This window comes from Ostrea edulis, chromosome 2, assembly GCF_947568905.1.
Source record: "Ostrea edulis chromosome 2, xbOstEdul1.1, whole genome shotgun sequence".
In the NCBI taxonomy this organism is placed as follows: Eukaryota; Metazoa; Mollusca; class Bivalvia; order Ostreida; family Ostreidae; genus Ostrea; species Ostrea edulis.
This window is the reverse complement of record NC_079165.1, coordinates 91,653,856-91,670,626: the sequence shown is the minus strand read 5'-3', so window position 1 is coordinate 91,670,626 and position 16,771 is coordinate 91,653,856. Positions and strand designations below refer to the sequence as shown.

Sequence of the window (16,771 nt, the reverse complement as noted above, 5' to 3'; positions counted from 1 at the left end):
CAGAAATGAACAGTGTAACTGCAGTTCTTGAGAAGATGGTTCAAGGTAAAGCGAATTTTAATGACTCTGAAAACAAAAGAGTTTTTGTAGGACAGATAGACATACTTTTATTGATAGTGCTGTGTAATGAATTTGTACTCGATATTGTTGATTGACACATGTGACCCAGAAAAGATTCTAGAAGGTCTATTTTTAGAACGATGTTTGGGAGAGTTCAAAATAAAGGTGATGCAATACTAGTTCACTGACACTGTGTATCTTCTAACATTGAAATTATCTAGAAGTTTGTCCAAGTATAATATGGTAATAGGAATTCTGGCGAATTACACTGGACATTGTATTACTGGGGACTGGACTTCAAGACCAATTTCAACAGCGTTATAAACAGCCTTGTTCTCGTGTGTGAATGCAGCTCAGCGGTGAACAAACAAGGAACTTTGAATACCATAAGTTAGTATTTTATAATTGATTTATATATTTTTCTGAAAATGATTGTAAATAAATTGTATAATCTTTGAATCGTGTAATTCATTTTTGCTGGTCGTGGGTTATTCTGACTTATAACAACAGAAAGACCATGCTCAAAACATAACACTGAAGGAAATACAATGTACAAAACCATGGCAATTCTGAAAATATTTATTAAGGCAACAAAAACAACTTGCAATAGATGAAAGACACGTAGTGATACATATGTATGACAGAAGAAATCTTCACAAATATAGCCCAAAGAAATCTTTCTATTCACACGTCTGAATTTTGATAAATAAACGTACTCATTTAAAACCAAAATACTTAATCACATAGATAACAATGCATTGAATAACCAAAGCATGTGTACAAGACAAAGGCGAAGATAACGAGCAGTAAACAATCTCATAATTCCTATATAATGAATACAAAGCATGTATACAAAAAAAAAGGCGAAGATAACGAGCAGTAAACAACCTCATAAATCCTAAAATCACAATGGAGGATTCGATGCATAGTTTAAATTACACTGCAACGATCTAAATGTGAAATGTATTTAACAATTGTTGTAAGTTTCTTTGTTTTAAGGATATTCGGTCACGTGAATGACTGCTATTGTAGCTATATGTAGGTTACTTTTGTTCAGATACACTAATTAAAGATCCACGTACAATTCATTAAAATGAAATGTCAATGTCCTTTTGGAGATGATATGATAAGCATATTCATAAATATCAAACATCATTCATTCAACAGATACTATGACGGTAAAGTCACTTTCCCTTTCACACCGGCGAAAAGTCCTCCTGCAGCAATAGCCCGTATGTACACAAAAATGTCATATCCATTAAAGTCCGTTATACTTTTGGGCATTTCGAACTCTAGTTCGGTGTTTAACGTCTCCGCCCACTGTAGAATTTCAGCTCCACCCTCAGCCAAACCAGCGGAAACCTCAAACCTCATAGAATACAACGATGTGAACACACCAGACCAAGAAGCCTTCAACTTCAATGTAGTCGGATTCCATGTCACTGTTGGGTTGACACTGCCTATGAATCAACAGATTTCAGATTACTTTTTTGTTTCAATTTTCGTATGAATCTTGTCGAATTTCAGAGACTTGAAATTACCCTTTCGGGGACAAAAGAAAAACTGTACCAGTTGCTTTGGTTCCAAGGGTGCTAACATTTCACGATTTGTTGCAAAGGTACAATCGCGATGGTTTTAATTTCATGTTATAGAAAAATAGACTTTGAAAATTTCGATCACGAAAGCATTTAAATATTTTCTGATATATCATTTACTATGAGTTTAATTTCGCGGGGGGGAGGGGGGGATAAATCGTGGATATGGTGAAATTAAAGCATTCGTGTTAATTTCCCAATGCACAGTATACTTACTATTAACATTTGGAGGCGAAGTATGCAGTGAAATGTTGTAAAATACGTTTTCGCTTGAGATTCCAAGTGCATTTTTTGCATTGATCTTGACCTTCTGTATTCCATCCTTTAAGGACAGTCCGGTCACGTGCATGAATTGAATTGTTTGATTCTGTGGAAATGTCACGGTTGTAAACAAGTCATCAGCCATTTCTGCAAAGTCGATCTCCATCTGCAAATAAAATGTTAAAATGAAATCGAAAAAAATGTAGAAAATGCAATTTGAAGAGTTTTGAAACCTCAAATGTTACGCATTTGGTCTGTAATCAATTGATGCACTATCACAATTTCTCTCTCTTCCAAATATCTCGCCGGTCAAAGCTAATGCTTACTCTGTGAGAACTTAGTTCTACCGGATCGCTGAATCCGTTCCAGTGTAATCGGATAGAATCCGTAACTCCCTGGAATCCGTCAGAAGGTGAGTACACAGTTTGTGAGAGGGTCACATGACTAATTTGAACGTTGGAGGCGTTCGGTGCATTCTGTGATATTTTGATTCCATCCGAGTAAGCGTAGGTGGTTAGCCCTGCTCGGTTGGCACAGCGGACTGTGCTGTACAGGGTGTTGTTTTCCGTGTCCGTGAAATTAACATCAATGTATCCCGAGTAAGTGGTCATTATACTAAATTTCTTCAGGTCAACGGACTGAGGAGAATAGCCTAGTTAAAACAGAGTAAAACTACGTGTGTATATTCATAGAACTGTTGAACGAAATGTTATATTCTGTTCATAAAAAGATAAACCTTTACCGACTGCCCATTCACAAGAACGTATTCCCGACTCCTGGTCATCAGCTTTCCAGTTTACAAATACTGTGCTTATTCCACTGAAATCCTCATCAGAACCTTGGAGATAAAGGTATTCATTTATTGCTGCTATATTTTCTACAAATTCTTCAAGAGAATACAAAATATCTCAAAATTGTTTGAAACCTACCTCGTCCATCATTGACTTCCGTTATCAATGGAGGCGTTAAATCAACAAGGATTTTATCCGAATACGAAACAGCGGTTTTTCCAACTGCATTAGTAGCAATAGCGGTGAAATATACAGAGGCATTATGTACCAGATTCACATCGTTTTTGGAACCAAATGGAAGAAGGCCAGTGCTTTCAAAATTTTGTATCTGAATCCCCCCGAGAGAGAAACCTACAACAATCAAATGGAATAAGAGTAACGACACACGAGGAAATAGTGGAGAGATTCAGCCACTAGTAACAGTATACATACCAATAGCCCACATGTAGTGTGTAATCGGACTAGGTCCTGGATTGAAGAAGCTCCATCCAGCATGTACGGATGTCCATTCGTGTAAAAATGTTGTATGTCCATGTACCGTTTCATTACTCGAAACAGAAATTTGGCTTGTATTTATAAACTGCACCCTAACATCGTCGAGGTATATCCCACTGTATTGCCTCATTGAACCCACTCGTAGTGCATGACTTCCACTTTCAGTGATGTTAAAATAGAACGTATGATTATGCCAGGATAATATCGACCTCCCAGATTCAGAACCGTGACCATCTTGACGGTATGGTTTTATATACAACATGAATATGTGTTTTTTATCTCCGATTGAAACAAATCCTTCCCTGTTCGCTGTTCTTGCTTGATTGATATGTGGATGACTAGACACAAACGTCAGTCTGTATAAACCTGCAGTTAATGATACATCTTGCTGAACGGCACCTCGCACGTGTAAGAAAGAATTTTCAGTCTGAGATAAGCTTGACTCCACTACAACAGCGCATGCATCTGAAGACAAAGACCATCCCGTTGCACCAAATTGATTACCGGCGTCACATATATCTGTAGTGTTTAAATCATCGAATTTAACATAGCGAATGTATTTGTTAAAAGCACCGTTAGAAACCACGTCGTTCTCCAACGTTGTGAGATACAGTGGTGTAGGTGACGTTACATCGGAACAATAACCATTGGATACAGCTACAGCGGAAGTAAATCCAACCACATCAGACGCATATACCTTGTTGTAGACACATTCTAAAACAACAAATATCATTTATGGCGAAGCATATTCTCTGGACATGCTGCACCTATATATTCACATGTCCCATTAGTGAATAACGAATTAATGTATAACAAAAATTACCCAAGAAAAACTTACTTGGAAGCGTTTTTGAGAGATCCAGTTTGATTCTGGTATGAATACCCACGTTTCTCCACGACACGACATCGCAGACGTCGCTGCCAGACGCTGAAGGAGTAGATCCAACACACCAGTGGTACCACTTAATGCCAGAGTCCAGATCGATAAATCCGTGCCACCGCGCAGCAACAGTTGTGTCTGAATCCTGAAACTGCAAGTCCTCTAGTCCTGCAACGATAAATAAATATACAATTGAGTTTGTTCACTGTTTTATATGATTTTTCTTCGGGGATTAATTTTTGCAACTTCCATTCTAAAAACTTTAAGTATAAATACAAATAAAAGACAATTGAAAACGTGGTATTATGGGGTTCCTAGATTCATAAGAATTTGAAAGGAAATTATTACTGAAGCACGAACTGAATTTTTGTTACCTGTACCATCGTATACAACTCCTTGGATTGGTGGACTGGCGTCCAAGATAAAACCGTCCGAGGTTTCCGTGCGGTGCAGCCCGGCATGGGTGTAAGCTATTACATTACTGTAATATCGAACACCACTCTGAACAGCCATACTGAGGATGTTGAATTGTGTGGCAGAGGGACTCAGTTCGGTGTCCACAGAATGGATATTGTGACCTGATATCAAATGCAAATATGTTTGATATGTGCCTTAAAATTCTAGGCACAGCACTTTTTTGATTAATGTATCATTATGGATGGTAAAACCCAGAGATACGATTGAATTTCATACAGCAGCTTTCCATACCTCCAGGCTGGGTGCTGATATACAATTGGAATTTTGCCAAGGAAGTGGAGGCGTCCACAAACTTATTGGCCCAGTCCACGGTGATCTGTGAGCCATATTTGATGAAGTCCATATCTTTGAATGTACTATATCGCCGCACCTCTGTTACCTGGAACATACAATTGTCGACAGAAACAATGCAACAGGCACTTACACTGACATATAATAACATACAAATGTAGTAAGCAGTCGCCCACGATGGAAAACAATTATAATTCAAACTTCTGGATGAACTTAAACTCCAAATCCTGTATGCTTTATCCACACAACAAGTTAGGGAACCTAAAGGGATGTGTACCTCCGTAAACAATATCACAATTACTCTGTGATTATCATCTAGTACTGATCGACGTGTATAATTGTTATAAAATGATTATCTAAAACCATTTGTCATGGGTGATGCTTTCAATCAAAGTGGAAGTACATGACTGGTTTAGCGAAATCACAAGAATGGACAATGACGATCTCCATTTGATTCTTTTAAAACACATACCGTAGCACCGTTGTTTAGACTGGTGATAGGAGGCTGACTGGAGATGATGACACCATCAGATTTGAAATCCCCAAACACTGTTGTGGAGTACCATACCCGAACAAAGAATGAATACTTTCTTCCCTGTTTTAGAGTTTTACCTGGAATTGCACAAAATGTGAAACAGATGGTTTGTTGGTTGCTTTTTACGCCCCGTCGAGAATTATTTCACTCACATTTGACTCCACTTTTTGGAACTCTGTTTTTTTTCTAAAATAGCTCTAGCAAATTCATCGTTATTTCGGATTTCAAACATTTCGGTTGAGCATCACTGAATAGACATTATTTGTCGAAATGCGCATCTGGTGCATCAAAATTGGTACCGTATAAGTTTTACATAGAGACCTCACCAGTTTTAGGTAAAGTACCACAAATTTAGACCTGAGCATAGCGCTTACGGTCGTAGCAGTGTCGTACCATCGCCTGTCACAACACTGAATATCCGTTTTAAAGATCCTATCCGAAAGATCCAAGATGGTCACTTCTGAATGCCGAGCGTTTGGCGAAGGAGCAATCACTACCTTTGATTACGTCTTAGGTTTGACGCGGTCACGGCACGAGCGGGGCTCGAACTCACTACCCCCCAATTACGAAGCGAGCGCTCTACCACTGAGCTACCGCGACGGGTAATATACACTAAAACTTTATTTCCAAGACTAAAAAGATAAGCGAGATCCGCTGCAGATACTACCTAAGAGACGCTTGAACTTCGCTGACTACGACTGTTCCAAGTATGACTGGATCATCTTTCGAGTCAGTCAATAATACTAGTATTTCTGAATACAGAGGTTATTGGTTGGGTAACAATATCATAAAATTGTGAAATACAGTGTATCGTAGTTTTTTTTTTTTATGTTTCTTTACTACAGAACTAGAATTTCATTTTTGCAATTGAAAGTTATATGTGCTTTATAATCAAATTAGAAATGGGTAATGTAAAGAGAACATTTTAAAAGGATGATACACCCCAAGCAATCAATCAACACTATAGATATTGAAGAAAAAAATCCAACCTTTGTTGGTGGTGAATGTCATTTGGGTGATAGATGCTGCGTCATGCCACACCAGATCTGTTGACGCATCAAAGACGCCCTCGGGAGTATCCCCACTCGTATACCCAACACTCCACTGATACCTGTTTGTTAGTAATACACGAGACCATGTGAGAGTTTGCCGTATCTACGTCACTATTTGTTAGTAATACACGAGACCTTTTGAGAGTTTGCCGTATCTACGTCACTGTTTCTTAGTAATACACGATACATTGTGAGAGTTTGCCGTATCTACGTCACTGTTTCTTAGTAATACACGAGACCTTGTGAGAGTTTGCCGTATCTACGTCACTGTTTGTTAGTAGTACACCAATCGTAACTACCCGGCTATTTCCGTAACCGCAAATGAACCTCGTATGTAGATCGACGCCATCAAAGTCTGTTACCATGTATACACAAATGCAACTATGACGTCACAGTTGTACGTTACAATATGAAACGCGAGCTTTTAAATGCATCTTATATATCATACATATCTAAGGTATTCTAATACTATCAATTTCCAGTTATATGTTTATGTATTAGAGTGAATAAGAAGTTAATGATACCAAAACTGAATGTCTGGTGAAATTATAAATAATACATTACACAGGTATTCAATTCTAGCCTTTTAACCTCATTCACAGGCTCACTTCCGGCGAAGAAATGCATCGATTTGATGCAATTCTTGCGCCGATCCACGTCCGAATCTTCTTACCTGTTACAGAAAAAGACGAGCGCGTGATCCGATTGGTAGTACACGAGACCTTATGAGAGTTTGCCGTATCTACGTCACTGTTTGCTTATTTGCGTGTTTGTTTACGTCCCTGTGAGAATTTCACACTCAGGTTGAGACGTCACCAATTGTGCGTGAAGTACATTAAATAATATTGAAACGTCACAAATTGTGCGTGAAGTACATTAAATAAAATTGAGACGTCATCAATTGTAGATAAAGTACATTAAATAATATTGGGACGTCATCAATTGTAGATAAAGTACATTAAATAATATTGAAATGTCATCAATTGTAGATGAAGTACTACCGATTCAGACCTATACAGAATGTTCAGAGCTGTAGCAGTGAGAGCACTGATAGAGTTTCATTTTGTTGCATTAAGTAACGTACTGTTAGTAACAAGTGATGTTCATTATTGTTAAGGCAACAATATTACAACTTGAAAACAGCATCTACCTCTGATTATATGATATTGAAATATTAACCCATAGAACACGAGGTCAGTATGTTTTCGAAAAGAAACATCTAGAAATCTTTTCGAGAAGATGTTTGTAGTTATTGATCATAGGGCAGATACAGAGTGTTGACTGTAAACCCCATTTCCAAAATGTCTTTGGTTATCATGAAGTTTCTACCAGATTTCTAACCAATGACATATTTTCTGTAAAACACAATAACATGCTATTTCAAGTACATCTATGTTGAACTCCTTGTATAAATGATAATTATAAAATCCGTTTACCAGACCGGTTTGTAGCCTTGTACAAGAGTGATCACCCATGAACCTTGTAACACGGTGTCTGACGGTGTATAATCTACGTCATTGGATCCAAAACCAAGGTGGTCCTTTACCATGACAACACTATTTGAGTCAGCTTATAAAAGAACATGTTTGATAAGTCAACATAAGAATACAAAATCCTTAATGTTTCATAAATTTTCAGACAAATAACAGGGATTGTACTTTTTCAGTAGGTGTTTAAAGACCATTCACGTGTTTCATGATGATATAATGATGAAATTGAAAAACATATGAGAAGGGATTGATCTTACTTTCTGTGTCATTGACGCATGTAACGGGAGTGGTGATGGCGCATCGTTCGTCCTGGGGGGCGCAGATACAATAGCCCTCACAAGTGTAGGGCTCACAGCGCCGTACCAACTGGAGCGGACCACCCGCCTCTTTTTTAAATTTGAAATGAATGATGGCACTTTTCAGACCTGCCTGTTGAAAGGAATTTTTAAAAAATAGTCCATGGGTTATTAAATTGAGTTAAGATGCAGAACTGTTATCAAGAAATCTAAAGAAAAATGTAGACCTTTCTAAATTTGACTTTAATTTGTGTTGCTGTCGCTGTTTATTGTTGTTGCAAAATCCTATTTTCGGTTTCGTAAAATGGCTGGAATATTGCCAAAACAGCGTAAAACCATAATCAATCAATCATAAACACTTTTCAATTAAAATGACTCCATACAAAAGCTGTCATTCACTGGAGATGATTAGTTTTTCTATCCTATATTCAAAGTGGAACAGGCCGTAGTCCATGTTTGAACTTGACTCCTCTTTATGCATTTATTTGAGTAAGCTCTATTCTAAAATATGCTAGTGGTCCTCATAAAGAACTTGATCTTGCTAAGACTTAGAAATGAATATATGGACAAAGGGAAACTCCGATCAGATATCTCGTCTCCAACAAGGTGAAGTCGAAACTTTCTTCCGTCGATATCTTAAAATTTTGATATGAATAACTGTTAAAAAAGTTTTTTGATACTTTCAGTAAAGCATCTCTTGAACGCGTGATAATTTGCGTAAACTCAAAATTTCAGAAAGTGCCTATTCACTCAACCATATTTGTATAAAGTGCTAACGGGAATCATAGTTCTACGAGTTTCAACAATCGTTTAAAGTCAGCATTTCGCAAAATCTATGGTCGTTAGAACGATTTAGTTTGCCAATACAACCTACCATTGGATCAAATGCTGTCTGACGTGTTTCATACCTATTGTTAAGCAGTTCTATATACAATGATTTTGACTACGGATTGCACCGTTTACCCAAGATATAGGGCGCACAGCTGGTGTAGTCGGTCGACAGGGAATGCTTACTGCTCTTAGGGACTTGATCCCACCTCTGGTATATCCAGGGGTCCGTGTTTGTCCAATTCTAAAGTTTGTATTCTTTATAGGATTTATAAGATTGATTACTGTTCATTGTTTTCCCCTTTTCATGAGATACAATGTAGTTTCAGGTTGATAACATATTAATATTTAAAATACAACGGATATGTGCCTTTCTTTATCTGGTTTAAATATCAAATTTTTCTTTGTAATTAAAACATGTCGTTAAGAACTATAAAACTAATACTGTAACAACTGGGCACAGCCGTTGTATTGATTTACATGTATCATGACAGAGTTAACAGGGCATCATCAGGTTTGCAGCTAGGAATAAATCTTAGTCACGTCACACTCGAATGAAAATTATACTTGACTAAAACATAAAAGAATCCATGGAAATAAAAATGCGAAGATAACGAACAATAATGATCAATCCATAACTCCTACAAGGAATGCAAAATAAAGAGTTTGGTAAACGCAGACCCCTGGACATACCAGAGGTGGGAACAGGTGCCTAGGAGGACTGAGCATCCCCTGCCGACCGGTCATACACGCTTAAATTACCACCTGCACATGTAAATAATGAAATAACGTAATTTGAATGATACCATGTTTTCGGCCCACATGTGGATGAAAATATAGCTGTGTCGGGTCAGGCTCTGGGTTGGGAGGGTACTGGTTTGCACGATCCCCTCGTTACCTTTCTTGATACCAGTGTCATTGTGGGATATAATAAAGGGGGTTCCAGGATCCTAAATAAAGGAAAAATCAAGTATTTAAACACACACCTCCTTGACTTTGAGGTCATAAATTCCGCTGCTTATCATATATGTACATTCAATTGATTGGATTTGACACACCTGATTCAGGTCCGATGAAAAGAACCCGGACCCTATGTTGATGCTGTAATGGCGGATATTCGAGTGACTATCGTCAAAGCCAATCCAGGCAAGCTGTACTGACACCGTCTTCTTGTAGGTCCATGTCATGTGATCATTGACATGACGTGACAGATTCGCGGCATGGTCAGTCTGGATGGCGAACATTCCTAGAAATTAAAAGCGAATTGATAGACTTGGCCTCCAAATAGTTTCATACTGTATTCATCAAACTATCAAGTACCGTGAGTTATACGCGCCGATGAGGATTATTTTTATATAATCGATCAGAAAGAACTTTGAATGGGCAATAATAAAAATCGAATTTTAGAGTTATTTTGAATCGAAGTTTTGAGTAAAATTTGTTTCATTCCTCGTGTTTTTATTAGGGGTGGTATGGTATAGGCCCGAACCATTACAGACAAGATTACTGGTTCCTGTGTACCTTTTAAATCAGTTGATTTAATTCAATGTGTCGATGTAACGCGCTACACACAGCATCTATTTCAAACGTTTAAACGCAATTTTTCTTAAAAACCAACGGCGAACCGTCGTGCATCAAATTGACACATATGATAATTGATCTTTTATAGTATCCCCGTTTTCAGCGATGGTTCTTGTTGCTAGATACTATCACCCTGGAAGGTGCGGATTTTACTCACACAGGAAACCATATTTTTTCAAACCGTTCTTCAGTCAATCAGACAGACTCGAGTATTTAACATGAAAGTATCATAAAACATAAAATGAAGAGTGGAATTACATAACGACCTCTATTTGGGGGTGTGCTATCCACTAAGAGAGGCCTGGAGGTGGCGTTTGTACATAGCCCCGCCCCGTTACAGCTGATCAACGTGACGAAATATTCCACCCCATCATGGAGATTCAGGTTACTGAACGTGTAGTCCCGCACGATGCCATTAATCTGTAACAAATGAAATATCTACATTTACGTGCCAGATTCTTCATAACTTATTCACAATACCCTTTCCATTATCGGATTAATTTTATCTGACAAACATTTCGTGATTTAGATTGCCATAATTACACAAACAGGAATATTTTTAGTAACCTGTGTAGGCGTACTGCTAAATTCGCCCCCAACGTGCGACTTAATGGTGAGGTACTGCCGCTCGATGTGGGACTCTGAATCTGTAACCTGCCACTCCACCCTGAGCGTGGTCCTGTGGACCTGGTAGTACTGGTCAGTTCCAGCATCATACGTCACAAAATCCCCGGGAAATGAAGGACCTAACACGATTACAGGCCCTGTTTCGTCGACCCTAAAACCGTTGGATGAAGTTTCCACGTACAATCCTGTGTTGAAAGATTGTGGTAAAGAAATTATCCCCATAACAACTCTTTTATACCTTTATTTCTTTTGATTTATGTGCAAAAAGCTTACCTTAATCAATCAACAGACATCGATTTTGACAATAAAATTAAAATTGAATTTGAGAGTACATGTAAATATATGCTAAAACAAGATTTAAAAATGACAGTCGTCAAAATGTCATTTTCTTTCACTGCATATCGTTGAACTTCATGATTCATGTAACAGTATTGAATGTAATTACCAGCATTATTGTAGCAACCAACAGTGACGTAAATCCTTTTTCCGGTCGGTAGATCTCCAGGAAGAGGTAGGCTGCGAGCGTAGACATTCAGGTGAATGTGCTGAAATGTCACATTGAATATATCATCTCCACCTGGAGCAGTTCCCGCCTTCCACACAAAATTCCCCAATCCTGACTGCGGGTCTGAAAAGCCGTACCATGATGCAGATAAGTGCGATCTGAAAGGAACGAAAAGAGAAATGGTTTTAATCACATGAAAAAAAAATTCTAATCCATTCCACATGATGCATTTAAAGTTCTACATATATTTTACTTGGAGGACTGGTATTCCAAGTCTGTCGTCCCTGCTCCGTCTCTCACTTTCCCTGGAGTAGGCGGGCTGTTGTCTATGATTACCCCATCTGACGTCACGGTAGTGCATAAATCTGCCGTGTTACAGGCCGTCACTGAAGTGAAATACTTTATCCCAATGGTGAAATCAACTCCAGAGAGACGGTATTCTATAACAAAGTGGAGTGGTGGTTATATGTACTGTGTATTGATATATGTACAAATGTAACTGGAACTTATTTGTTATTGTTTTGAAAGAAACAGTCCAGATCCATCAAAATCCCCATCATATCAGAATTGGGTCGTAATTGTGTGCATTATATCGTCGAATGTAGATTTTCAGATAGGATTTTCTTTTTTCGTAATAGAAATTGTTATCCAGTATCTTTTTCAATTTTTATTTCGTGTCATTTTTTATTAATTTATTCCTGTAAATTTCATTTTTAAAACTTGATAGTGAATTGCATTTAGGTAACTCACTACACCAAACTTTTATGCCATGGCTCATAATGAGGTATGATTTCACCATCGAAAGCGTGATACAAGCTCTAAATTATTTTTATGAATCTTCTTCATTTTACAGGTGTTTTGTTTGCAAATAAGAGATTTTAGAGTCCAACTTTTGCCGTGATTTGATGCATGATGTGAATATCTAGTAAAACATGCCTAAAAGACTCAGACATTCTAATTTCTTAAATAAATATATCTAGGAATATCATAACAGTTATTTTTTAATATATAACTTTAATCTACGACTAAAACCTTCAAGAAACATGTCAATTAGAAATAAAGATGTATCAGACAAATATATCTTAAGAAGAATTCTCATGAAATAACCAAAATAGTGCGATTTTTCTTTGACCCAACTCCGATTGGAATTATTTTGAAAAAGCGGTTACATGTATAAACAACATTTTATTCTATTCCCTTGATATAAACTGGTTTACAAATTTTAAAGTAGATCGATCCTTATGTGGTGTCATAGGCTTTGACAAAAATCTTTATCAATTATGCTTATTCGTCATAGGTACTTGGTCCCACCTCTGGTATATCCAGGGATCCGTGTTTGCCCAACTCTCTATTTTGTATTCCTAATAGGGGTTATGAGATTGACCACACTTTTCGTTATCTTCACCTTTATAGGAATTATGAGATCTATCACCGTTCGTTATCTTCACTTTTCATCCAAAAGACTCGTGACTTTCACTTCTAATGCCCAGCGCTAGGCAAAGCAATACATGTATGTATTACGTTTTAGACGCGGCGCCGGGATCGAGATTTGAACTGGTCACGAAGTCAAGCACCCCAACAAGCAGGCTTCTGCGAAACGATATTTGTTACGTATCATTAAATAATTAATGGTGACTCCATCCTATTATTGAGTTTCAGCGCTAGGACACCATTACAATGTTATTTCAGCATTTCTGAAATATTTTTATATAAATACTGTTATCACATGTTCGGAGGTCATGCGTGCACAATAATGGAAAGTATAATGCATATATAGGAAAGGGCATATGTATATAGGGAAGGGCATATAAGCGTACTGATATTTGGTTAGTGTTATTGCTTATAGAATGAAAGGGTAAATTTTAAGTCAAACTTATGACCGTTTTTGATAGTTCATGGCCCAATTTCTTTGTCATTTTGTGAAAGTGTGACAAGAACCACTGTTGATTCAATTTGTGGATGACGTAAATTTCAAATTTACCATTGACAATTCCAACTGGCTGATGTTGTAGTATATTCTGACAAAGAGGACACGTTCCCACGCTGATGTAATATCCCTTGATAGTGGACTGTGGATCATAGAATCCCTCCCAGTAAGCAGAAATGTAATTCAGATGTGTTTGAAAATCCAGATCTCTCTGCTCTGACGTTCCTGATTTCTCGCCATCAAACACGTGACCAGCTACTGGCGGCGATGATTCCACTACAAACGCCCATGACGTTATCGTGGTAGAGAGACCAGCTTTGTTATATGCCTGCACAATTCACGAAATAAGATTTATTTCAACTATATTTCAATTACTTATTGCTTGTAATCGAAAATATAAACAACACTACTTACCCTAACATTGATGTAATAAGCATGTCCTTCTGTCATACTCAATGTGGAGGGACTATTTGTCACACAAACGTCACTGACTTTTGTAAACCCCATCAAGTCACTGTATCCAGGCATTGAACCCACGGACCACAAGTAGTAATCAATTCCACTTTCTTTATCATCAAAAATATTTGACCAACTATAGAAAATAGAATTGAAAAAGTTGATCTATTTACTTGTAATCTAATAGAGGGGGGAAAAAAGAGAGATTAATGAATGTCATAGGTGCTGTAAATGTAATTTGCATTGGGAAAACTTACCAAACAGATACTTCAGTTGTGGATGTAATGTGTCGACCTGTCCTTAGTTTTATTGGTTCATCTGTGTTTGTAGGAGGGGTAAAATCGACAATAACAAAGTCAGAGGTTTTACTAGCCTTCCTTCCGACAAAGTCATAGCCTGCAAATCACGTAGTTAGTTTAGGAAAATCCACTTTCAAATTCAAATGATGAACGCGTTTTATTCTTTTTTTTTTTACTTTAATTGTACAATTACCTGTGACGGTTGCGTAATATTTATGGCCCGAATGTAAGGTTAGGGATCCAAAGTGGGCGTGGTTAACCACCCCGACGTTCGTAGTATCCACCACGTCATTTCCTCCATCAGTGGACCCTACAATGGAATGGTATTGTTTTAGCTGTCTTTATATCATACGTATTAAACATTTGACTTTGTGATCCAATATAATGAACTTACCAATATTAACTTCATAATAACTGATCCCTGTATGATGTCTCCCGATTCCAAGTTCCTCAATATCCACAAATGATTTCCAGTTCACATAAAAGTCAGAAGAATCCACCTGCAAATGGATTGGCTTAATTTCCACTTACCAAAGTTGTAAAATAGTATATTCTCTTATCTCATTTTAGGTGTCTGAGAATGGATCGTCACAGTGAAGAACTAATTGTGTGCCTACCTGATATTTTGTATTCTGGACAATTCCGAGCCACACGGCATCAGTAGTAGGGCTTGTGAGATCCACAATTATCCCGTCAGTACAGACACTTAGCTCAGGCAGAAGGTTTGTCCACAGTTCATTGGTTACATTCTCTTCATCAGCATGGATACATATCATGTAGGTTTTACCATGTACCAGATACTCACTCTCACCAAAAACAACATTAACATACTCTTGTGCTGAAAACCAACCACGGTATCTCGTTAGAACGGGAATGATAGTATACGATTTTCAGTTAAGAAAAATGGGTACTTAGATGCATGTTCTTCACTTACTCGTAGTCCCACATTTGGAGTGAACGACATCTGTGTGAGTACATGGATCTCTCAGTAACAGTGGGCTATTCTGTCTGTTGTACGTTACAGATTCCGGAGACTTGTTCTCTATGACGGCCCACTTGTACGAAGAATATCTTCCAGAGTGCCAAACAGCGGATAATATTGTCCTGAAGGGAGTGTAATCAGCATCCGCAGCTGTCCAAACAGCATTCTCGGCTAAGTTTACTCCAAGACCTTTCGTATCTGTGAATAATGTTTATGTTGTAAACTTGAGCAAATTGCATTCACAACTTTATTTACATTAACATGGATTGGATATTATATAGTAGCAAATAGGGTAGTTATTCTACATTACCATCTGAAGGATCTGGGGTTCCAACAGCGTCAACGATGACATTGGGAACAATTAGAATGGGATTGAATTGGGCGCAGTCTTTAATGCCGGCGGACACGGTGTTGTAGAGGCCTGCCTTGTTATAGCCTCTGACAACAAGATTCCGACACTTACTGAAGTCCATCGTACCATTCAATGGGACTGTGAATGATATCTGAAGATATGAAAAGTTGGTGCAGAAGAATTGCTAAGCGTTTCTTGAGGGTAAAAAAATTATTTCATTTGTGGGTTATCATAGGAGTGCTCCTTTAAAACCAACATTATCTGTATGGAAATAAGCGTACCTTCTGCGCAGATGGAGATGCTGTGATTGTCGTCCATCTTGTGTGTACATTTCCGTTTGTGGAGTTGTCTGAGATGGCATATTCATATTTATCCACAGCAGCATATTTGTCAGATGGAGAGATTACGTCGGGATCGTAAAACTGGTCTAATTCAACGGACACCTACCAACAATATGTATACGCTTCATAAATATCGGAATGATTACAAATCATTTCAAGTGAATCCTGAAAGTCAAAAGCAGTTTTCTTCCTACCGTCTCAGTTCCAGAAGTCTGGTGGTTAAGGGTTAAACCTCCTGTTACTGGATTATTGGCCAATACTGTAACGCCATCGCTATTAATGGGAACGAAACAGAGGAGCCTGGCACAAAATTTGACAGAAGATCTGTAAGTTCGCCCAGGGGAGAGGTTCAGGTTCCTAAAGGTGTGATGGTGGTTAGTCACTAGGTACATCCACTCTGTCACTCCGCTCCACGTGCCTAGGTAGCATAGTATACATTTATGTGAAATCAATGTCTTTTGTCTAATTATTTAACGGAGAATGTTATTCTATGCCGTTTGAACGTTTCCAATATGATATATTTAAAAAAAATATAGTGTCCACTTATCTACTCAGTGGTAAGTGTATACGATTTGTTCAAAAGATATCATTTAGCTTTAAAAGCAAATCCAGTTATTTTATAGAGGATATCTATATTGCGTATTTTATCC

At 37.8% G+C, this 16,771-nt stretch overlaps 1 protein-coding gene across 1 annotated transcript in view; it reads right to left on the bottom strand.

The window, feature by feature from the left end:
- Positions 1 to 621: 621 nt before the first annotated feature.
- Positions 622 to 16,771, bottom strand: part of LOC125680666 (uncharacterized) — a 29,061-nt gene continuing 12,911 nt past the window's right edge. Inside the window, exons 26-54 of the mRNA XM_048920365.2 lie at positions 16,316 to 16,539; positions 16,062 to 16,223; positions 15,739 to 15,931; positions 15,381 to 15,626; positions 15,064 to 15,284; positions 14,841 to 14,946; positions 14,640 to 14,756; positions 14,405 to 14,543; positions 14,106 to 14,283; positions 13,746 to 14,019; positions 12,018 to 12,204; positions 11,705 to 11,922; positions 11,200 to 11,444; positions 10,899 to 11,052; positions 10,110 to 10,297; positions 9,858 to 10,001; positions 8,185 to 8,356; positions 7,874 to 8,006; positions 6,375 to 6,496; positions 5,323 to 5,462; positions 4,791 to 4,938; positions 4,457 to 4,660; positions 4,041 to 4,250; positions 3,140 to 3,916; positions 2,846 to 3,058; positions 2,659 to 2,754; positions 2,243 to 2,568; positions 1,872 to 2,082; positions 622 to 1,520 (exon numbers count right to left, since the gene is read on the bottom strand). Coding sequence (XP_048776322.2) covers positions 1,231 to 1,520; positions 1,872 to 2,082; positions 2,243 to 2,568; positions 2,659 to 2,754; positions 2,846 to 3,058; positions 3,140 to 3,916; positions 4,041 to 4,250; positions 4,457 to 4,660; positions 4,791 to 4,938; positions 5,323 to 5,462; positions 6,375 to 6,496; positions 7,874 to 8,006; positions 8,185 to 8,356; positions 9,858 to 10,001; positions 10,110 to 10,297; positions 10,899 to 11,052; positions 11,200 to 11,444; positions 11,705 to 11,922; positions 12,018 to 12,204; positions 13,746 to 14,019; positions 14,106 to 14,283; positions 14,405 to 14,543; positions 14,640 to 14,756; positions 14,841 to 14,946; positions 15,064 to 15,284; positions 15,381 to 15,626; positions 15,739 to 15,931; positions 16,062 to 16,223; positions 16,316 to 16,539 — 6,038 coding nt within the window. The 3' untranslated portion in view covers positions 622 to 1,230. The remainder of the gene's footprint in view (positions 1,521 to 1,871; positions 2,083 to 2,242; positions 2,569 to 2,658; positions 2,755 to 2,845; positions 3,059 to 3,139; positions 3,917 to 4,040; positions 4,251 to 4,456; positions 4,661 to 4,790; positions 4,939 to 5,322; positions 5,463 to 6,374; positions 6,497 to 7,873; positions 8,007 to 8,184; positions 8,357 to 9,857; positions 10,002 to 10,109; positions 10,298 to 10,898; positions 11,053 to 11,199; positions 11,445 to 11,704; positions 11,923 to 12,017; positions 12,205 to 13,745; positions 14,020 to 14,105; positions 14,284 to 14,404; positions 14,544 to 14,639; positions 14,757 to 14,840; positions 14,947 to 15,063; positions 15,285 to 15,380; positions 15,627 to 15,738; positions 15,932 to 16,061; positions 16,224 to 16,315; positions 16,540 to 16,771) is intronic.